A 24,511-nucleotide genomic window follows, 5' to 3' on the forward strand; every position below is an offset into this window, starting at 1 on the left:
TTAATTACCAAACATGATCATTGTATTAAATGGATGATCAGAAAAGTATGCTCATAATCTAATGATAAGCAAACATGTGACTATAGTAGAAGTATCTAGCCTAATACATCCCCAATTCCCAACCCCCAAGTTGTTCGAAAACTGCAACTCACCTGAACTTCAAAACATTAGAACTAACCCCTCAACTTGCTTATTTGGAACAAATAACTCGTAAACCGAAAAAAACATTCAACATAACATTACAGCAGAAATAAAAGATGTCCAAAATTTCTACTGGTACATCCAACTAATCTGCTAATACGTTAACAAAAACGCAAAAAAGAACTCCCAAAATCACATACGTCCTATTTCAGTGATTATTTGTTCCAAATAAACAAGTAAAAAACTCCCAAAATCACATACGTCCTATTTCAAGGGTTATTGGTTCCAAATAAACAAGTTGAGGGCAGTTTTTGAACAACTTGGGGGGCTGAGAATGTATTAGGCCAAGTATCTATTAAAAACCATAAAATAATAAAATACCTAAACTTGAAAAGCTCAATAGCTTAGTAATGCATATCCTTTAACCACCAGTGGCAACATTTTCCAGGAAAAATATAGTTTATGTCTGAATGAGAGAAAATGCACAAGCCTATGAATAAAAAACCTCAATCAAAAAATTGGACTATGTCCATATCTGCTACATGCCTCAATTTTCATTAGAAAGATATATGATACAAAAAGAATTACAGACAAACAGAACCAGCTGAGCTATAGAAATCGATGAATATTAAAATCATACAAACCGTTACCTGTCTGTCCGAACCTCCGGCAACGTGACATTAATCCCCGGTGACAGGAAACTCCAGCAAAACCAAATAATGACGAATATGGTACATAAGATGAATGCTTAATGATACTATTATGATTGACTGACATAAAGGACAGGAACTAGGCCAGCCATTTTTCCATCCCTTCCAGGACGTTTCTTCTTCACCTGCAAGTTGATGAACTCGAAAGCATTAGATGTCGATGCTGATAAAAAGCTCAGTTTTGCGCCGTTTAAAGGTGTTAAGGTACAAATTTATGCAGCCTTTTGGGAAAAATCAGATTGAGCCCTCATCATTATTGTCTTAATTGCCATTTTCCAAGTAAATACCGATGGAAACTACCGATGAATTGAAACCTATTTTGATAACTGGAAATATCTTGAAAAATGCAAACTTAAGTAAGAGGAAAAATGTTGAGGGCATTGAAAAAAGAAAATGTTGAGGGTTCAATCTGATTTTCTGGGTAAATTGCACAGATGGTAAGTGAAGTTGGGGTCGGTTTCAAAAAGGTCACTAAACTTCATTTTGTTTCAATAAAGTCATTAAATTTTGCTTTTTATTTCAATAAAGCATTCCAACCAATTCAGACAGCACTACATTACATATAACATGACAGACAGACCTGTTACAACCACTTGTATGCCACATGACAGTTTCAAGAAGTTGAATTAAGTAAATAACGAATATTATTTTTATTTTTATTTTGCTGTCATTTGACTGTCACGTCATCCATAATAGTCAATCATTTTCAACGTGGTTGTCATGTCATTATTCAAGTGATTTTTCTGTCACAAATGGTCAGGAATAAAATAAAAATGAAAGTTTAACAACTTTATTGAAACAAAATGAAGTTCGGTGCTCTTTTTTAAACTAACTCCAACTTCCAAACTTCAGTGACCATCCGTACAATTAACCCTTATTTTCCCCAAAAACCCTATTTTGGAGACAAATTTGTACAATAACCGCTTTTAAGGATCTAGCAATCTACCCTGTGGACGGATTTTTAGAGGGGTTGCTACCTAAATATGGAAGACAAAAGGGCAATAAAATGCAGCTTTGTTATTCATTTTTTTACGTCATTTGGAATACTTACATGAAACCATCCATCAACTTCATACTCAATTTCAACCTGTTCTCCAGCAGTTAAACTCAACTGCAAAAGATGTTCAATAAAATCAATTAATTATTATTATACTATCATACTCAAGTTTCAGGAAGTCTGAAATTTTCAGATCACAACTCAGTAAAGTAATTTCGAAGTCCAGACACAAGCAACAAAGAGTCAGTTTTTACCTCATCCTCTCCACCTGCAGTGAAATCGTAGAGTGCTGTCCCCGATTGTGGATTTGCAGAAGGAACTCTTTCATCATCAAAACTTCGTGAATCTCGACCAGCTAGAGGGTTCTCAAATGACTCATAACTTTGCGTGACAGATGATGAATATGATGGAGGCTCTTCTCTAATCTGAAAGGGATATCAAAGACTTTGAATTAGATCTATACATGAAAGGGGTGTTCAACGGACGGTTCGGTAGTACCGAAAACCAAATAGCACCTAAAATGGGAACTGAGCCTAAAATTCAAAATATATCAATTGTCTTTTTGAATATTCACTGTACTAGTTCCTTACTTAAAAAACACACACATATAAGTCAATTACTAACTCAAAAATTAAAAACTTTTAAACCTAATTAGATAATTAATAAATAATAAATTTAATTAATTCATGTTTCGGTCAGTTCGGTTAATTCAGTTATTTATCATAAAAACCGATCGAGCGATATTACCGATATATTTCAATATTGAAGACCCAAAAAAGACCTAATAGACCTAAAATCCAAAATTCATCAGTTCGGTCGGTTATTTCGATCCGGTTCGGTTTTTGAACACCGCTGTGAAAAAGTTCTAAGGTGTAACAAGAATACTGAACCCTCACCGGAGAACTTGAACCCTCATAAATCGAGGAGCCACCATATCTGCTTCCTCCTGATTTCTCCTGTTGGTCACACCGGACTAGGTTAAACATCAAAGGACAAACAATGAAGAGTAGCATTCAAGTAAGCACACTTTAGTTTTTGATACAAATCTCCATTTATTTCACATAAAATGACTACTCTGAGGAGATATATTTTTATTAAAATGGAAACAAAAGAACCTATAATCTATGTTGCACGGGAACCGAAAAGGATATGAAAACGGACAACCGGAAACATAATTTCTAAAAAAACATAGGAAACGGAAACATGGGGGAAACATGTAGATCTTAAAAATATAGAGGCATATTTATAAATATTAAAAATATAATAACATATTTAAAAAAATTAAAAAAAATACTTTTGTTCAATAATACCAATATGCAGACCACCCACCCCATTTTTTATTCCACCCACCCAATTATGTGGTGATATGTGGTATCATGCATGTCTTGCAAATTAATTAAAATCCAATATTTAATTGAGAAGTTAGAGTTCAGATAAGATTCAAGATTTCAGAATAACTAGAAGTAGAAGATGAAATCAGAATTGTGAAGAACAAGAACCAAGAATAAGATGAAGAAAGTCCAAGCTCAATGAGAGTCTAGAGACAAGAATTATAGGAGAAAAAAATATAGGTAAGTTCTTTAAAATTGAAGGATACAAGGAAGAAATTATCAGTCAAATAGGATGTTTCAATTTTCTAATCTTCGACTAAATAGGAATTGCAAAATAGAAAGTTTGAATTTCCAGAATTTTAGTCGAAATTGGCAGAGAGAACAGTTTAAAAACTGAGAGACGTGTTTCATATTTTGGGTAATCACAAAACGTGCCTGGAAACGTTTCCTATCAGTTTCCAGGAGTTTCCGTTTCTCACATCTGCCAGAAACGATGAAACGTAGTTCATGATGCATTTCCATGCATCATAGACTATAATATATTCTTACTGAATACATCTCCAAAGTTCAAAGAATTCCATCTACAAAAATACTAATGGTCAACAAGGATTCTCAAAAGAAGGTCCAGGATCTTCATAGTAGTTCATTGTTTACAAATAAATTCCATATTCATTTGAACTCGCATAATATAAGAATAAAGAAGAAGAAAACAAACATAAGAATGTTATTTCTAATGAAAATATTCACATAGAATTAGTTTAGTAATTATGCTGCAAAAGATTGTATTTCATAACTATTGCAGTGAATTTTGCAGATATTTACACTACAAGTAGTCTGAAAAAATCGAATTATCAACATCAACATCAAATCATTGATCCAATTTATATTCTATAGGACATTTTCTGCAAAAGATCTTCGAAAGAAACAAGGGCAAAGTCCAGAGGTTAAAAAAAGGTGGGAATCTCACAACAGGAAATATTATGTACAGAAAACATATGCACCCCGATGTCCCACGAACGAATAAATAAACAACCAGGTTTGCTAAAAACTTGAACATAATTCAAGCTTCTTTTACCCATATAAAATGAAAGAGACAAGAAAGAAAGGTCTATATTGTCAAGGAACCAATTGAACTAAAAGCTTAAGCTGATAGTTAAGGTCATTTAATAGCTTTTATTATCATAGTTTTTTTTTAATGAAAGATTGGGACGCGATTAAGAGGTTAGACATCCCAACTAGTTTTTTATTATCATAGTTATTAATGGTGAATCAGGGTCCATGTGAACACTAGTGTACCTTTTATTATAATTGATTTCCAAAGGGAAAATTGCTCAAAAAAGTGAAAAAATGAAAAATAAAGAAGGCCTTGGAATAAAAGCAATGTACTTACTTGGGTTTGTGATGATCTCAAATTGGATGGCTTTGAACTGAACAAAGATGGGTAGCTCATTCCACCAAAGTGTGATGAGATTGAGGTTTCAACTGATCCAATTGAATCGGGGGAAGATGACCCAGATGACCTTGCATCCTCTTCCTACAAAATTCATGGAACAAGATATAGATTAATTTTAATACTCCAGAGCCCATTTGTTAATTATGTACTTCAAGTAGTATCCTATTGCATTGCATTTACTTTCTAATTCACGAAACATGAAGCAAGTTATAGTACCCCTAATTCTGAAGTCTCTAGAAGTGACTTTGCCCAAAGATCATCATAACTGATAGAAGGTCTAGAAATAATGTTCTCTTCTTCAACATCTGGAGCATCAGTTCCCATACCAGCAAGAAATTCATTGACCTGCAATGAGTAGATAGTGAAACTCATAAAAAATGTGAATAGGAAAGCCAATGGTAACACAGTAATAGCTTTCAGAAAATGGTACATGGAGTCTGTATCATTTTCCAACTTCAAGTTAACTGAAACTTTTCTTACCCTGCTCATTGCAGGTGCGCTGTTTCCTAACAAATCATCATCCCCAAGGTTTGCTGCCCAAGCATTCACCAAGTCATCATCAAGTGCATCAGACTCAACAGCAGGTTGTTTAGATTCATAAATTAGGTCAGAAATTCCAGTTGCAACAGCTGGATCGCTTAAACCAGTTGATGCACTTATGTTATGCTTTTTACGGTATTTGTCAATAAGTTTTGCACTGTCATTGAATTTCCAAACAAACACAATATCAGTAGACACATTAAACATAAAAGGTTGATCACAAGAGCATATAATCTTGAAGGGTAAAGGTTGATCATAATGGAACTCTCACATTAATATATCACTATATTAGCCTTAAAAATATAATACTTCTTCAAATTACAATCAGTTAATTACAATGAAGGGAAACGTGCTTAAAACGAGATAGGAGATAATGTTGAGCAAAGGAAAATGAGGAGAACAAAGCATAGCAGAAGATTATTTCCTCTGTAGAGACTAAGATTAAGTGGTGGAAATTGCAAGGGGAGAATCAACAAAAATTTGTGGATGAGATGACCAAAAAAGATATTTGGACTTGCAATATGGATTCAGATATAGATTCGATATGGAATAAGATGGAGCATAGTATAAGGGAAGTAGCGAAGGAAGTTCTAGGGGAATCTAAAGGTAGCATGCCACCGGGTAAGGACACATCTTGGTGGACAGAAGAAGTACGACAAGCAGTAAAGAGTAAGAGAGAATCCTATAAACTATTGGGGAAATGTAGGAGTGACGAGAACTACGAAAAATACAAAGAGGCTAAAAGGGAAGTAAAGAAGGTCATACGAGATGCTAGAGCAAAGGTGAATCGGGATCTGTATACAAGATTGGATACGAAAGAAGGGGAAAGAGACATATATAGAATTGCTCGGATGAGAGATAGGAAGACGCGAGATCTCGGAAAAGTTAAATGTGTGAAGGATGTGGACCAGAAAGTCCTAGTTGGAGATAAGGATATCAAGGAACGATGGAGGTCCTATTTTGATGACTTATTTAATGGAGATCGCCAACAAGATGTTGGAGATATAAGTATCCATCACGATATGATAAATCATGAATGCCTGCGGAGAATTCAAAAGGGTGAAGTCAAAATGGCATTAAGTAAGATGAAGTTGAAGAAAGCAGTAGGACCTGATGGCATCCCTATTGAGATTTGGAGATGTTTGGGAGAAAGAGGAATCGAATGGTTGACGACGTTCTTCAACAAAATTTGGAGAAACAATAAGATGCCATCAGAATGGAGGAAAAGTACCTTAATCCCTTTGTATAAGAACAAAGGCGATGTCCAAGATTGTGCCAACTATCGGGGAATCAAATTAATGAGTCACACTATGAAACTTTGGGAGCGAGTGATTGAACAAAGGCTAAGGAGGACGGTGAAGATCTCGGAAAACCAATTTGGCTTTATGCCGGGAAGATCAACTATGGAAGCCATCCATCTAATGAGACAATTAATGGAGCACTATCGAAATAAGAAGAAAGACTTGCATATGGTTTTCATTGACTTGGAGAAAGCATATGATAAGGTACCAAGGGAAGTACTTTGGTGGGCCTTGATAAGGAAAGGCATTTCGCGGAAATATATTGACATCATAAAGGACATGTATGAGGGAGTATGCACGAGTGTACGTACTAGTGTTGGGAAGACTGAAGAGTTTCCTATTACGATTGGAGTGCATCAAGGTTCCGCACTAAGCCCATTTCTTTTTGCCATCGTTATGGATGAACTAACAAGTTCACTTCAAGATGGTATACCATGGTGCATGCTGTTTGCAGATGATATTGTGTTGGTTGAGGAGACGAAAGAAGGAGTGGAGATGAAGTTGGAACTGTGGAGGCAAACTCTAGAATCTAGAGGCTTTAAGTTGAGTCGAAGTAAAACAGAATATTTGGAGTGTAAGTTTAGCGGCCGTAGGAGTAGGGAGGCAGGGACAATCATCCTAGATGGGAGAGTTGTTCAGGCCTCGGATTGCTTCCGGTATTTAGGATCTATTATCCAAACGGATGGAGAAGTAGATGGAGATGTTGCTCATAGGATTAAAGCTGGTTGGTCGAAGTGGAAGAGTGCTACGGGTTTCCTTTGTGATCCCGGCATGCCTAATAGATTGAAGGGAAAATTCTACCGGACGGCAATTAGACCAGCATTGTTATATGGTACGGAGTGTTGGGCAGTGAAACACTGCCACATCCATAAGATGTCGGTGGCGGAGATGCGTATGTTGAGATGGATGTGTGGTCACACGAGAAAGGACCGGGTGCGTAATGAAATAATTAGGACAAAAGTAGGGGTCACATCTATTGAGAATAAAATGAGAGAAAACCGACTAAGGTGGTTTGGCCATGTGAGACGTAGAGCGCTTGATGCGCCGGTTAGGAGAACCGAAGAGTGGCAAAGGGATGTAGTGGTGAGGGGTAGGGGAAGACCTAAGCAAACTTGGAGGAGGGTGATCGAGAGTGATATGAGTTTATTGGGAATTGAGGAAAATATGGTAGTGGATAGGACGGAGTGGAGGGAGCGAATATGTGTCGCTGACACGACTTGATTTTCACGGTTTTATATGATGGTTCATGTTAGCCGACCCCGAATCATTTCGGGACTAAGGCTTTGTTGTTGTTGTTGTTGTTGTTGTAAACATTCAACAGTTCCAAATGACCTCTATTCTTGTTCAATTGCATTCAATAACCCACTGTTTCTCAATAGAATTTGTTGGATGCAGAAAATGGGACACGTTCCGCCACGTGTCAAAATGCTCACCACGTCTCAAATAGACAAATAATTAAGAACTTTTGAAAGTTCACAGAGCAGTTGTAATTTTGGGGTTACTGAATGCAATTGGACAAGAATAGGGGGTTATTGAATGCAATTGGACAAGAATAGGGGTTATTGAATGCAATTGGACAAGAATAGGGGTTATTGAATGCAACAGGACAAGGATTGGGGTCATTTGGAACCTTTGAAAGTACAGGGGCAGTACAGGGGGCAAGAGATGTATCAATAATATCATCCTTCAGATCTCACAACCTATTTCATCAGCATAAAGTTGAAATCCCATGCTCAAACAATTCATTTTGCATGTAACAAGACTTTTTTTCTCCCTGATTGCCAACATCATTGGACAAGTAATAATGGATCCATAAAGAAAATCTACAGTTATTTTAATAGAGTGCTAAATTAATACTCCCTCTATTCTTATATAAATGACGTTTTAGAGTAATAAGAAAATTCTTAAATATTTGACGTTTTGTACTGTTTTCTCTCTTTTTTACAATCTTGTCCCTAGTTGCTATAAGCATCATAAATGGACGCATTTTTTAAGGGAGTAATTGAGGGTAGTTTTTTGTCTTTTAAAGCTTAATTAATTGTTTCTTGGTTTTTGTGATTTTAATAAAACGTCATTTATATAAGAATGGAGGGAGTAGTTTATTTGTTACAGTCTCACCTCTTTAAACAAACCAGACACCATGAAGTCTAATGTAGTCAAAATACTAAAAGAAATGCAAGTTAAATATACCTAATTGGCCCCAACGGTAGATACTTGGCTCTGGGTACATAGCAAAATAGTGAAACAAGATCTAGCAACCTCTCATGGGTTTCATAAAGTTTCTTCAATTCTACATCAGTCCATCCTTTATTTGTATTGTCATGGTTGCGTATATCCCTATCAATGAGAGAATTCAACAAAGATCATTAAAAACTTAAAAGTACCACAGAAAATGGTAAGCAAGCTTCATTCTTACTTTATCAGTTCATCTTGTGCTCTGTACATTTCATCAAGAACCTGTATCATGGGACTTATTAAGACTCCTACTCCTGTACCACTAGCCCCTTGATCTTCCCCATTACTAAGTTGAATTTCCGATAATTGAGACTGCACGCCACCATGTGCTAATGCATTTAAGAATTCATATATCTGTATCCTGAAAGGCTCGCCAGACCTAATTGCCAAGGTTGTGAGGGCTTGAGCAGCAACAATACGGACCTGTGGATTGTCCATATGAATCAAAGCTCATAAAGGTTGCCATAAAAAAGCAACAATACAGACAAATCTGTTTTTAGACAAACAAGGTTGCATCATGTATGTGTTGTCAAAGCTAAAAGAACAGTCTAATGCAAAAAAAGTTGTAATACAAAAGCAAGAACAGCATGCCTAATGAGAAACAACAAGAACAAAAGGAAAGTATTATATCATGTCATGTATAATTTCTTCCAAAGAAAAAAGTAAGGGGTTATAATTATAATCAAGTTAGGGACGCATGAGACTATAAAAAGGAGAAGAACTGTTCCAATTTTCTAAACCCTAGAATCTACAAGCTAAAGAGATTGGAAAATCAAGCAGCAGGACCATATACAACTTCACTAAGCCTCATGCTTATCCGAGTAAGGAGTTTATACTTCAGGTTGTCCTTTCAACAAGTACAAATACTCCTGCAACATACAACCAGATATCCATTTTTTTTCATGCAACTATGAATTCCTCTTGCCAAAAAAAAAATCCAAATAATAAAATTACAAACTTTCTAAAAAACAAAGAACTCGTTTACGGGCATTCTTACAGCTCTGTAATGTTGCCATAATAGTTGTATCAAAAATTATTCTCACCAGCTCTGTAATGTCACCGACGATGTTTGGGTCCTATCTTTTGATAGTATTTACAGAATAGAGGAAACATAAAATCAATATTTTAGACACCATGACAATTCCAAATCTCCACTTAAAAATATTTCCATTGTCACTCCAGGTACAAGAAGCACGCATAAAAACAAAGATAACCAGGTGAGAACTTATACCTCCCAGCTGCCACTAAAAGCACACCTCTGCAGGCGAGTCAAGGCACCAGCTAGTGTCGGGTTGCGAGAACTCGCAGCAGCAACCATTTTATCTGCATCTAGCATCATCAATGCAGTACCAGGAGGTGTTGCAGATTCCCAGGCATATTCAGAAGCAGCATAATTTGCATTTTCTCCAAGGAACCATACCTGGAGACTTCCCATTAAAAAATTGGCAAAAAAAATGGCAGTAGTTTACAAAAGTAAAGAGAACTTTGTCATGGTAGCCATTATATTAGCAGTAATAAAAAAAATTAAAGTAATTACCAGATAAGCTACTTACAGATGCTTGGACTAATCTCTGTAGGGCCAAAGCTGACTTTGGATCAGATGCAGATACCTTATCTACAGATGTAATTCCTGACATGGACCCAGGCTGTGGTGGTGGTAGGTCAAGAACAATAGTGACGGCTTCCAAGGCAGTGTGTTTCCCATCAGGACCAGCACCAACAAGACATGTCTATAGACAACATTAAGACCATTAAAGATAGTCTTTTTTCATTACCTTTTTCTTTTTGTTCATAAACTAACAAAATATCACCAACACATAGACACCATATCGAACAGATGATATAGCACTTCCTAAATTACTTTGCAGACCAAAATAGTAGAGACAACATAAATAAACACATAAGGTAATTGAATAGATGAAAATTTACAACATAGAACCAATAACCTTACAAGCTGAGAAGAAACTTACTTTCCAAAGCAACTGTAATACATCCGCATCAATCTTCCCTGGAACTTTGGTAGCAAAGATCCTTGCAATTTCAAGCAAAGTGACAGCCATATCCGGAGTTGCCTGCAACCAATAAAATAAATTACAAACTGCTATAAGGGTGGCAAGCCATACATAAGCATCAGGAGAGGGGAAAAAGAACACCTCAGAATTTGATCTAGCTTTCCTAAAACACAACCTTAGCAAGAAATCAAAATGGAAGTACAAATTATTACTCCCTCCAGTTCATATTATTTGTCACACAATTTATAGAAAATAAACTAAAATACCCTTTATCTCTTTTTATTAATAATCCACATTTGCCGTAACATTATTAAATTGCACCACTCTCCATACCTTGAAAACTTAAAGTGACAAAAAGAGTAATTAGTGCTAAACTCATTAATAGGGGTAAAATAGGAAAAATTTACATTGAAAACCTAAAGCGGCAAATAATATGAACCAAGAAAAATATTCTCTCTAACAAATAATATGAACTAGAGGGAGGGAGTATTCCACTAACCCTTCTTTTCTTTGTTAATGAGGGCGGGGGCTATGCTTGTGACTGTACTATTCAAAAATAATTGGTCACATTGCAACTACAGTGATAGAAGTCAAAATCTTACTATTGCAAAACATGAAATTAAATGAATACAAAACAAGATCCTTTTGAAGCCAAAACTATGTCCAACAAAGAGCACTCATAAACTTATTTGATGCTCCTCAGTGTTGCAACAGAATGTGATCCGACAGTGGTCCATTATGTCACGATTATTAGAGTAATTAAGGAGAGTAGTTTAGGTATTATTTAGATGGTTAATTATCTTGTTAATTAGTGTTTGATTGCTTAAATAGTTGTTATTTAGGATTGTTTTACAGCTGTAGGAAATTGTAACTGCCGCCACATCAGCAGTAACTTTCCTATTTAGAGTCTCTCTTTTGTAAGGTTACGCATGATATGAATATTAATGAAGTTTATCTTCTTCTCTCTTCTTCTTCCCTAATTCTCTGTTCTACCTTATTTTCTATTCTTCTCATTCGCTAAGAGCATCTCCAAGAGACTCTTAGTCCACTCTCTAACAATAATATAAACAATTGACTCTTAGTGATTTGAGGAGTGACTAATACATATCATCTCCAACAATACTCCTCCTATTCACTCCTTGTTTATTATTTTATCATTAAAATGATTAAGTATTTTTATATTTACCAATAGTGAAAGGAGAGGGACTCCTCAATAATGAATTATTAATAAAAAATGAAATAAGGAGGGAAGTAGGAGTAAAGAGAGGCTACTCAATAATAGGAAGGATGAGGAGAGTCTTAGTGATTCGAGGAGTCAATAAGAGGCTCTTGGAGTTGGTTTTTAACTCTCCCTTTAAATTTTAACTTAAGAGCCAATTAAGAGGCTGTTGGAGATGCTCTAAACCCTATTTCTTCTCTAATCTCTAGAATCAGAAATCCTAATCCGGACACATTAGTTGAGTTCATTTTCCTTTGCATGTGCTAATCTATGTAAATGACTTATATTTTTATTTTCCATCATCATATTTACAAAAATATTCAAACTACAAAGCAAATAGTTCCACACTCAATCCAAACACTCAACTCTGATTTCCCTTGCCAAAAATGAATAAACAAAACAAAGTGGTCACAGTTTTGTAAAGCTATTCATGTCTGCTAAAAATGGAATGAAAAGGCAATAAGGACAACCATTAAATCCAGCCAATGGGAATTCAACTTGTCCATGCTTCATTAGTCTCAGTTAATTCATCTTTGCAACTGGTCAATTGCTCGTCGTCTTTATTTTCCTTAATATTACTTACAATTTACAAAATACATTCAACTACAGGAACATCTTCCCGTAACAAAACACTCAATTCTGACTTACCCTAACTAAAGTGAATGGATAATGGAACAAAAATAGGACAATTTTGCAATGTCTGATCAAAAAGAAAGCAAAGGCCATCAAGAGGAATGTCTGTCTACTCAAGTGTAAAAATTCTAGATCACTTGCAGCCTTACCTTGATGCAGCCAATAAGAACTTGCCCATCTTGCATGCCAGGCAAGAGAAACTCAGCCAATGTAGCATCAAATATTACATTTTCCAATTAACTAGATTCACTCTAACAAAAGGATAATGATGAGGAAACTGATCATTCCTAAAGAAAGGAAGCTCATGGTAAACAAATATAATATTCAAAAAGTTAAGACTTGGAAAGACACCAGATCGACAACAACAATTAGTTTACAAAAGTTACACCAAATTATTATCATAACACTGAAATTGCTTTAATATTCTCAACCAGTCACCATAGACACAATGTTCCTCATCTTCCGATTATTTCAGAAACTAATAGGAAATGTAGGGGCAAAACATTTAGTATAATATTGCAAACAATAACATCAAGCAGAATTAGCAATCTTGTGAAGTCACAAATTCATGTCTAAATATTAGCAGCATACCTTAAAACGAGCATGCAGTGTAAGTAAAATGTCATTCAATAATGTGGCTGGCCAAGCTGGATCAGAAAGCTCCGATGCAATAATGGATTCTAGTTCATCAAATGTTTCATGTGGAACTTGCATCCATATCAATGCCTTGACAACCATCGCCCGGACATAGACACATTCACAGGCGACAGTAGTCCGCACTACCTCCATTAATGAAGCCAGCAAGCTTGCAATTGTATCCCTGCTACCTGCTGCACTAGACATAGAAGAGGTCCTTCGCATGCCACCTACAACACAGAGGGGAAGAAGAGGATAGAGAATCCCATAAATTAAAAGTTCAACAGATAAGCAGCCTCTGCACACGTGCATTATGCTCCGCGTTAGACATTTGAGGTGTAAAAGTTTACAGATGCACTCAAATAAATAAAAAGTTAGGTCTTATCTTTCACTTGTTCTCCTCAAGGTATAAATAAACTGCTTATTACTAAAGCATATCTACAGCCAATGGACTACAAACCCCTTTTTTCATATCCAAGCCTCTCACTCCATTGATGAAAAAGGCTTCATATCTTGTGCCAAAGCCAAATTATATCTCCATCAATGCTCCTATTTCTAAGGTTAGGTCACTCCAACACCATATCAACAGGGATCCGCATTCAACTAGGATTAACTCCACATGAAGCGAGATATTATTGTCCAAATACCGTAATACTGAGTTGCATCTAAACACTAATAGACATGATAAAATGAAATGCGTAATATTGTAAAGATACAATATCAGCACCAAGTTTTAATCCAATTCATGAAGCCCATAAAGTTGACAATTAGAAATCTTTTACTGCAAATATGTGGCATCTCAAATTAACCGCCAAGGAAACATAGAGAGCTTGAGGGAACCTAAGAACGTACAAAGATATTAAAATTGACAGTTAATTGGATGATAAAAAGAGCACTAAGTTACACAGATCCTTTCCATAACAACAACACTCAAATTAAGTAGTGTACATGGCTTTTTCATATTTTTGGATTGCATACACTGGCCAACTTATCTGTATGTGCAAATAAATGCCACATGATATAGTTATTCCTTAAATACATTTTAAGGAACATCTCAATGACAAGAGTTCTCTCTTTGCATGTGGTATTAAAGATCCATGGTTAAGAATAAATTACCATTTGCATACGGGTTTTCATTAAATTCTGCATCAGTTGAATCAGCAGCCTCAGCATATGTATTCACATTAACTCCTTCGTCAATATCTTGCAAACCTAAAGCAAAGGCAGCAGCACGACTTTTCCCCATCTCCTGCACAACTCTTGCTGCTGCGTGAAGTACAGGCCTAGAGAAACTACGGAAAGCACTTTCCAGCCTGAATCAGAAACAGGAAAGGTTGTAGCTCAAGAAAAAAAATTCAGGGAAGCTACATTTACAACCAACAATATGACCAGCCAAATTAATGGAACAAACAGGCGAATAACAAAAAAGAAAGAGCTCAATCAACCTCCTCATTACAAGTTTAATCAAAGGTTGAGGACGCCTAGTTTTTTGAGATTTATCTTTTGAAGCTTTTGATGAATCATTTACAGATGGTGCTTCAGGTAACTTCAAAATCTCTCTTGTCAAACGGTACCATCCAGCAGCCCGCTCATCTGCCCTGCAGCAGTTAAAGACAACTAGGTGTAATTCAAGAACCACTAGAACAGATGTACAATGGAATCAATAAATTATAATGCCTGGAATAAACTTATTGTAGTAAATCATTACGTTGTGAAAGTACAAAAAAATGATGAGTACCTCTCATTGTTATCACATTTTCCCAATACACATAAGATTGCCTCGAAACAGACTCTTTCGCTAGGATCTAGGAGGAGTTGATAGAGCACTGAATTGAACTGAGACCTAATATCGGGCCTCTCTGCAGATAAAACGTGCCAACAAATTGACTATCTATCCAAATCAAGGAGATGCATATCATCTAAAGGTTAGAATAAATACTACTGTACCATCCAGCGAACGAGCTCTAGATATAGTATGGCATAACCTAGCCAGTGAAACTCGTGCAAGCACATCATGCAAATGAAGAACGTCCTGCAAAGCTCCTGATTCAAATAAAACTCACAAATTAATAGCAGCAACCAGGAAACATAATAAGGCCACAGACAAACTAAACCAGTGACTAGCAGTTAGCTCAAAAATCCTAACTATCCCAGAAGCACATCATGGCATAAATGCCAAAAGAGAAATAGATACAAACGTATTCTTCTGTCATCCTACTAAGACTTGTTACTCCAGTTCTAAGATCCACTAAACAATGCATGCAAAAATTTAGCATGTTTGATGGACAAGCATAGTCAAGAATCTTAGACGGACTTAAAATGTTCAAGTAAAGTACCCATCAATTGGTTGGTTATTTGTCTCTAATGATCCCTGATGGAGCACGTAAAATATGTGAAAGAAATGTAAAATATTTAATTTTACTGCTACAAATGTAAAAATATAGATAATAGTAATGGTCACAACTGAAAACAGTTTAACATATCCATAGAAGAAAATTGGTAAGCATACCTCCAGGAAGTACAAGTTTTCCTGCAAGAAGTGCATGACAAGAGCAATTAACAAACAAATAGTAGTATCAAGATCAAAAAAATAAAAGAAATATGCTTCCTGGATGGAAAAGTCATGAACAAATAACAATGTTATAAGAAGATCACCTAAAGACATTGCAGCCGCATATGGATCTTTTGTTGCCAATTCTGAGATGATTTCAAGAGCATGTCTGACAGCTATAGGATCTGAGAACGAAACACTGCAGCCAAACATGGTATTATCTCCAAAACCAATAAAAGACAAATCCTAATATGTTAAAATGCTATAACTAGAATGTCTAAAACATTTACGACGAATAAGAATAGGAAAAAAGATTGAGTAGCATACACTTCTATCCTTGCTGTTTTTTATATGCCAGAAATTTGCCCCTAAGACTTGTTATTTACACATCTAAATTGTTGAGGTAATACACACTGAATTCTCCTTTACTATAGTTCAATCCTACACACTTGAAATTTGACTAAATTAAATCCTGAAATTCTGAATATGCAGTCATTGAATTCCTATGTTATATTTTGTATCAGTCGAACATTCACATTTTTTCTAATTATAGTAAAAGGATTTAAAACCACATCTTTGAAACAGCAGGAACAAAGTGTACAATGCCAATGTATAAGAGAACTCACCCCTGCACAGCACGATGCAAAAATGCTGGGTTTCCAGGATCCAGAGGAAGTCTTCTCAATGCACTTAGTGCAGCATATTGTAAATTACTCCGGATAACTGACTGGCATATGTAAGCCATCAAATCAGCATGACAAGAAATATCAATTTCCTTTATTTGATAATATTAATATATTGATCAATAACTCATTAGTGATTCAATTAATAGTCCCTTAACAGTTATAATTACCATATATGATATACCTCCAATTAAATAATCCATAACTATGCCATACTTCTTAGCCATGAGAAAAATTGGAAAGGGGATAGAGTATGGTTGCAAATCAAATTAAAATTTGAGAAGAACTCTCTAATATTGTGAAAATGTGATCACCAGTTAACTCAAAACTGAATAACCTATTCATCATAAGGACCATTTTGCCCTTATCATGACATAAAAACCCATAGCAACAACGCACAAAGGCTGAATAAATTTATTTTATCAATTGGGTATAAAAAAAATTGCATAACAGAAAACTAAATGACAACCATGAACTCCTGAAGTAGCACAAAGCACAGTTCATAAAGACCTAAAATGAAATTGTTCAGTGAACTCATAAAAAGATAGAACTACCATAAGCTTTACCATATATAGAGAGCATAATCATATACAATTTTACCTCCTTGTCACCACCTTTAGTGCCAAATACTCCTTTCTTCCGTTTTTGAGGAGCATCACCAACCTGAAATTTTGTATTCAAAAAGTTTCTAGATTAACCAACCTTCAGAAAACAATAATAAGTTAAAAGAGGAAAATGTTTTTCAAGAAAATGTTTTCCACAAAACAAAGGGAGCCTTAATTGTGAAAAGAACCAAGTTATAGGACTACCAATGTTTTTTATTCCTTGTTTCTTATCAACATGCTCTTTCATATAGCAATAAAAAATAGCCAAAAGACACAAATAAAGACTAATTTAAATCTGCAGCACTTACATTTGGTGCCATAGCTACAAATGAATAATTGAGATTGCATAATCGTTTCCCTTAAAACAAGGTAAAATATAAAGTGGAGGTCCAAGATTTCATATTGCAACAGTTATATATCGTAAATAATTTCTCAAAATGGAAAAAAAAAAATCCATTTCTAGTATTAGAATCTCAAAATTAGAAGAACATCTAAGATAGTTTTCTAAAATTATCACTTAGTTTACTCATAGGAACTTCCAGATAAAAAAATTCACAACATACAAATAAAGAGTACAAAGCGTGCATAGCCTAAAAAATGCATACAGTTATACAAAGGTAAGGTGTCAAATTGAAAATGGAGCAGAAAATAAAAAAAAAGTAAGAAACAGAAGGAGCAATCTTTCCATAGGAATAAGCTAAGATCAAGCAGCATTCTGCAATCAAATACCAAAAGAAAAAATTAGAGCAGGACAAACCTTGTCAAGAATGCCAAATACAATCTCATACAATCTGGATAAGATACCAGAGTTGCTTGTTGAAGAATAGGTGAGAGCCTTCAAAGCTTGCAATCTTCGAGCATGAACTTCAGAACATAAAATAAAATAAATATCAAAAGCAAAACCCTATTACAACACCTGAATGAAGCGTCTTTCAATTCTTAGAGCTCAAACAGGTTATTTCCAGGAAACAAGTTTTCACACAGCACAGTTTCTGTAAATTTGTTTCCTGTAGCGATCCAGAAAGTTTAAAGGAATCTTCTTTCTATCTTGTAATATAATGGATTTCTTTATCACATGATATAGAGATCAGAGCAATATTAAATCCTAAGTTACTGCCTATCCTACCTATAACTATTTAAGTTGATCTCATTACCCAAAATCAAATTCAGAAAACCAGTTCAACATGCATTTCTTAAATCATTAAAACCCAAACATTATGGAATAAAATAACTGTTACTGAAACCCCATCGCGTAGCAGAGTTCTAAAAACAGAAGTATAATAGCTATTCTTAGATTGCAACTTGACTGTACTTTGGTTCTCCTTTTTCGTATATGGTTCGGGGAGGGAAGAGAAATTTTCAATTTCTGTTGCTTAAAGCAAGAGAAAATTCTCTTTTCTCTTGCATTTTATATTGAATTTGTATAACTTTATGCTCCAGAAATGAGACTTAGAATTTAATAAAACTAAAAAAGTGAGCTGAAAAATAACTAACTTTAAGAGAGCATTTGGTATGGAGATTTGGGGAAGGTGATAGTTGTTTGAGTCCGAAACAGCCATCTCAAAGTGTTTAGTAAAACATTAAAATCACCAACTAATAATTACGAGATACTCTTAACAGCTGTTGAATCAAAAAGCACCATCGTAGAGTTTGCCATATTAAGAAAAAAATATGTGCATATTAGTATCATAAATTATAATTACAGTAGTCATTTGACACATAAACATTAACTATAATTTTTTACAGAACACTTGACAGTTTTCTACTATCAACTACTCTAAACAAATCACGAAACAGGCCATAAATGTTGAATATTCTACATGATGACTTATTAAATCATTAAGTTGTTTAATAGTACTGAAAATAAATCACTGAATTTATCATTACAGTAAAAAAATTATAGGTGACAATATAAAACATTTTAAGGATATGAAGTTGAATTTCTACAAAAATAAATCAAACCCTATAACTGAGCATGCCCAATTTGTAATAATTGAACTTTAAAATGGTATAGAATAACATTCTCTACCATCTTAAATCAAAAAGGGTATGCAATAACATTATCAAACCATCTTAAAGACAAACAGTGGTTAACATTAATATTACATGCTGAATTATGTTATTAAGAATCCTTTTAATTTGTATATTCAAGTTTCTAGTAACTTTACTATCCTTCACAAAAATCTAAAGCAAGTATTAGGCGTCCTTTTCTACAATAACCTATAGATTCTCAACTTAATGTTAAATAGCACGTCAATTTATTCCATTTGACAGAAGCATCTGCTTTTAGACTTCATTTGTTTCACAGACCTTAGAAAATATTTTTCAAAGGAAAGCATCTTCTACTAAAAGAAAAATGTTCTACCTTTCAGTTGTGATATGGAAAATGATTTTGTTTTAATTCAAGAGTTGAAAAATAATTCAGCTCTCAAATATTTTTGTTTTAATTTAAGAGTAGAAAAACAACTTCCCACTATTAAAATGGGAAGTATTTGAATGTTCAATAAATTTTTCTTTGACTTTTTGTTTTAGCAAGATACTTTTCATGAAAGAAATCGAGTCTATAAAGAAAAATAACATAATTAAACAGAAAATTCAATAGCTTTGAGGAACCTTCTTAGTCCACAATTAGAAATTAAAAATTAAAAATCAAACCCACAACTGTTTCACAAAAAACAAATACCAAATCCATGACTGTTTCACAAAATCGCCAAAAACCTTCTTACCCAAACCATGTTCTGGATTGCAACTACAACCACAATTATGATTTGAAAATATGAGAGGGAAAACCTAAATCAAACAAAAACCTTAGATCCCCCTTTTGTTTATATTTCTCAAAATGAATTGCAGTTTGCAAGATCTCACTAAAATTGTCAGTAAACTGAAAGTTTTAGCCAAGAGTCCAAACTCAACTGCAGAAAAACCTCCAAGGTTTTTAGCCAATTATGAGAATAAGGAACAATACTGACTACAATGGCGAATACAAATATGAATGGGGAATACAGCCTATTATTCTCTCCATGGGCTCCAAATGTGTATTAAATACTGCATGTGAAAAATAGTTGCCTTTCAGGGTTCAAAACTTGTTCAGAGCTGATAGTCAACTCTTGCAGAAAGTATAAGAATTGTCAAAAAAAAATTGTTGAAATGTAGGCACAAGCCTTTCAACTAGAGAGAGACAGAAAGAATGAAATTTTATGGCAACAAAATTTGCACATTAGTGAATATATACTTTAAGTATACTCAAGATTTAGAAACAACCAAACATCCCAAATAGACAACAATCGTTATTGAATAATATCATCAAATTTACATCCGAGCCTCAGAAAGCCTACCATAAACATAATTTAAATCATTTCGGTTGAATAGAAATAAGTAAACAAATCTGTAGATGATGATTATGATAAAATCACGAGAAAATATGTCTTATAACTTAAACTATCAGAGAAGAAGATTAAGAAGCCCTTACATTCAACATCAGCATTTGAAGCTTCCGATGACAGCTGTTCTACAATTCTTGGTACAACATCAGCTCTAGTGACCCCACCAACAGCATCAATGTCAGCCAGGGCATCCCAGTTAGGGGTTGGGATTCCACCACCTGAACTTACACCTTGTGCACCAGTGTCTGATAAAATTCTGGCCAAGTAATAATAGACATAACGCAGGACAGTCCTGTCTTCACACTGTTGATTCAGCTGTAAAACAAAAAGAGAGAAAATAACTACTACTGCTTCATCCTTCCTAAAATTCAAAAGTTGTTAAAAGCAACTACTTCAATTTATACCAAGGACAAAATAAAATCCAGATTGAATAGCTTTGACAAATTGCTCATAACACAGAACAAAGTTTCTCGCAGCATGGAATATCAGTACTATATACATGGAACTTAAAACATCCAAGAAAATGTAGAATCACAAAATTATGAAAATCAAAAAGAACACAGATCATTAAAAAAATTAACAAAATGAATTACAAGAGTAAAGCTGCAAAGGGTCAATTTCAAAATATAGTTTTTTTCAATGGTATTTTAGTAATTTTTAATGTTCTACACGGGGCTGGTTTTAATGTATTCAGGCTCACAAAAAGTTTTGATCCTTACCAATTTTCTGAAGAAGCCCCAAATCCTCGTAGCATAGGGACCAAATGCAGAAGCAAGACAAATTACATATTTAAATTTAAAGGTATTTTGAGTCATTAACATACAACCTGGTCACAATTTTCTTATCAACTAATCAGTTGATAAAAGAGTATTTACGAAAAGTTGCCTTTCTGAAGTATACCATGCAATGAAACTCAATGTAGTACCTTCAAAACAACTGGGTGTCATGCCCATTGAATATAACTGTGATTCTGTACCGAGTGTAGGGGTACGGGTGCGGAAAACGGCTTTTTTAAAATATGAGACACGGGTACGGCAGGGACACGCCAAATTTATATATATATAATATCATAAATAACATTCATTTAGTATTATAAACCATAATAACATCCATAATAAGTCATTAATTCATCAAAAAGAAACATTTAATACTTCAAACTATTTAAACTACCAAAAAAGGAGCAGCTGCTATATTCTTTTCATTAAATTCTGATTTTTTTTTTTTGTTAAGAGTTCTATTTTATGCGGGGACGCGTAGTGCACCGGGCCGCCCTTTTTTTTTAGAGTTTTATTTTATCTTTGAATATATCAACCCCTATTTTTTGTAAATTATTAGAAAATCCCCTAAATTCTACTTAATTAAATTAGAATCCGCGTCCCCAAAGTATCCCCAAGGTGTCCCCATTAAAAAAGAAAAGAAAAAGAGGGGACACTTATTTTGGAGTGTCGGGTTTGACTCGGAGTGTCTGAGAACCTTCTAGAAGTTTCGGTGCTTCCTAGTGTGAAGCTTAAGCAAAGTTAATTTTCTCAAAGTTTTAACTTTTAAGTACAGTTAATTTGCTTCGAGTTTGAATTTCTTTTCATCAGTGGAAAGCTTTTCTTAGAACCCTAATTTATGTTCCATTCAAGTTACGCTAAAGAACCCTATATTTCTATCATTTAAGATGTTGTTCATCATCCAATCCACACTGCAACCAGTGTGATTCTTGTGATTGATTATTTTGATCCAATCATTTCGTTTTCTTATCACTAATCGCATATAGGCCTACCTTATCTACCACTCATGTCAGCTGAAACTCTAATTTGCAGGCTATATTTCATTAAGAATCTACAAAAAAACAAAACACACTAACAAACTGAAATTATACGAGAAATAGAAAATACCATGAGCAGAGATGGTGCCAATGATGGGTCGACTGAGTTGTAGACTGCAAGTTTGGGAAAAACATGATGTACTAATTGCTTTTGAGAACTTTTCTACAAAAAAGAAGAAAAAATCAAACAAGCAGCGAATAAAAATTATTATGAAGTGTATAAGAAGTATCCATCTAAGTACATGGAATGGAAATGTGAAGAGCCTGCACGAATGTCTACCTGATCAGATGAAGCAGCTAGTTCATGGATACTTCTCGCAAGTTGTGAATATGAAACGGGCTGGTCACATCAACAAAATAGCATTCAGCACAGAAATAGTCTAAATAAAACAGGGAGTTATGTCAAATATCTATGTTGCACAGACATGGACATGGAAACAGGCATGGACACGAAAACGGACACGGACATGGACACAAAACGCTACTAACTAGAAGTGTCCCTGCAACATAGTCAAATATCATGAAAATAAATAAAGTAACTCCTGAACCTGGTAAGCAAGCTAATTGCAGTTCTTTTCTTTACATTCACGTTTTGAAGTCTGTAACTGTAACTATAACTGTAACAAATCTTAAAATTGCCAAGGAACTCAAGGTGACAACTCTATAACTCCCTCATAGACGTACCAATATCCTAACATCACCATTCACTAATCAAATGCAACGAGCATTTCAATTCAATTTTGCTTAACATATGCTAAAATGTGAAGAGATGATTTAAAAAAGATTAACCTTCTTTTTTTGTTTCTGGGGCATAATGTTAGTTTTCATGGGATGCAAAGCAGCTTTAGCAGCAGAAAGTGTGTCGTTCTGGATCTGCAGAAGCGTAGCTCTCTTCGATTTCCTCTCGCCTAACGTCGCCTTCCCTGACGACGACGGTATCGATGGTGTACCCGATCCCGTCGGAAGCTGCGAAACGGTAGATGGTGTAGGCCGAGGAGGAGAAGCCGCCGTGGATACTGAAGCCGCGGCAGACGTCGTACCAGGGTCCGCCGTGATCAGATCCATCAACGTGGTACCGGAAGAATCCTGGAAAAAAATTAACAGAAACAGAAATGGAGTGAATTCCCCGGAAAATACGGAAAATTATGAAGGAAAAAAGAAAGAGGAAGAAGATCAATTACCGCCATGACTGAGAATTTGGTTCGAACACTTCAACAGAGAGGACTCTGTTTACTCAGCTATGGAAATGAAGATTGAAGAACAGATTTTCAGTCGTCTTTTATATATTTTCAGCATTATATATTTTTTTTAATTGTTTATATATAAAACACATTAGTTTTGAGATTTGTATCAAAAAAAAAAAAAAAAAAAAAACTCAAAACATCTTTTCGTACATTGTAGTGGAATGCTTGCTCCGATGGAGGTTCATTAATTGGTTAGTCGTATCATTTTTATCGGAATTATAAGTACATTATTTAATTTTTCTTTGCAAATTCATGTAACGGGTATTACCAACAAAAGAGATATGAATCCTCGTTGTGATTAACCCTTGTATTTTTATTACTAATGGGAAAATATAGAAAAATTATGAAAACATAAAAACCGAAAAAGAGAAAAATGTGAAAAAACTTAAAACAGGGAAAAATGCAAAAAAAAAGACGAAAAAAACATGAAAATGAGAAAAAAAAACATGGAACCTACGGAAAAAAGAGAAAAGAACAAAAACGTGGAAAACAACGTAAAAGGCGAAAACGTGAAAAATGAAAAAAGGGGAAAACGAAAAATGCGAAAAACGAAAAAAAAACGAGAAAAACATGAAAATTGATTTAACTAAATAAACAAATGTATTGTAATGATAATGGCACTTAATCATAATGACATTCCATTATATTACACATATTACACATTTGATTATATTACATTGCATTACAACGTACCAAACGGACTCAAAGAATCTATTTGGTACCTTAAATGGTTTTGTAATACAATGTGTGTAATTTTGGTTAAAATTATATCCTCAGATAAAACTAAGGTGAAAAAAAAATTAAATGTTAAATATTATAATTACAAAAATATTAAATGTAATTGTTTGATAAATATAAAAATTAAGTAAACATAACTTTTTTCTAAGATAGGCGACTCGAGGTAACCCTGAGTCTAATTCTTTTCCGGCAACGACGAGGTTGTGGTTGAGAGGTGCAAAAAGAAATCGAGAAACGGTGGAGATGGTGCATCCGAGAGAGCGGCTGCTAGTATATCACCTCCCTT

The 24,511-nt window shown here is 34.7% G+C and overlaps 1 protein-coding gene across 3 annotated transcripts; it reads right to left on the reverse strand.

Annotated features, from left to right (window-relative positions):
- Nucleotides 1-634: 634 nt before the first annotated feature.
- On the reverse strand, nt 635-23,551 carry LOC136235313 (uncharacterized). 3 transcript variants are annotated; one of them, XM_066024913.1, is made up of 27 exons: nt 23,425-23,551; nt 23,033-23,329; nt 22,524-22,583; nt 22,314-22,406; nt 20,517-20,745; nt 17,805-17,911; nt 17,043-17,105; nt 16,386-16,486; nt 15,864-15,958; nt 15,718-15,738; nt 15,156-15,251; nt 14,947-15,067; nt 14,654-14,806; nt 14,325-14,521; nt 13,164-13,438; nt 10,679-10,780; nt 10,262-10,438; nt 9,940-10,128; nt 8,890-9,131; nt 8,664-8,810; nt 5,113-5,329; nt 4,849-4,977; nt 4,570-4,713; nt 2,745-2,804; nt 2,103-2,273; nt 1,903-1,962; nt 635-976 (listed from the first exon to the last, which is right to left on the reverse strand). In XM_066024913.1, the coding sequence occupies exons 1-27, from the start codon at nt 23,428-23,430 to the stop codon at nt 902-904; spliced, it is 3,627 nt and encodes a 1,208-aa protein (XP_065880985.1). In that variant the 5' UTR covers nt 23,431-23,551; the 3' UTR covers nt 635-901. The 3 variants fall into 3 exon arrangements, with proteins under 3 accessions (XP_065880985.1, XP_065880986.1, XP_065880987.1); XM_066024914.1 differs by lacking the exon at nt 2,745-2,804; XM_066024915.1 differs by lacking the exons at nt 23,033-23,329; nt 23,425-23,551 and having other exon boundaries at nt 22,314-22,401.
- Nucleotides 23,552-24,511: the final 960 nt, after the last annotated feature.

The sequence above is a fragment of the Euphorbia lathyris genome, chromosome 7 (genome assembly GCF_963576675.1).
Source record: "Euphorbia lathyris chromosome 7, ddEupLath1.1, whole genome shotgun sequence".
Classification (NCBI taxonomy): Eukaryota; Viridiplantae; Streptophyta; class Magnoliopsida; order Malpighiales; family Euphorbiaceae; genus Euphorbia; species Euphorbia lathyris.

Bases quoted from the DNA above. Each gene is read 5' to 3' on its own strand.
- LOC136235313 (XM_066024913.1), bottom strand. The intron at 16,487-17,042 runs GTAAAATTGTAT...TACATATGCCAG, and splicing joins CTAAAGGTGGTGACAAGGAG to TCAGTTATCCGGAGTAATTT. The intron at 4,714-4,848 runs GTACTATAACTT...TGAATTTTGTAG, and splicing joins TAGAGACTTCAGAATTAGGG to GAAGAGGATGCAAGGTCATC.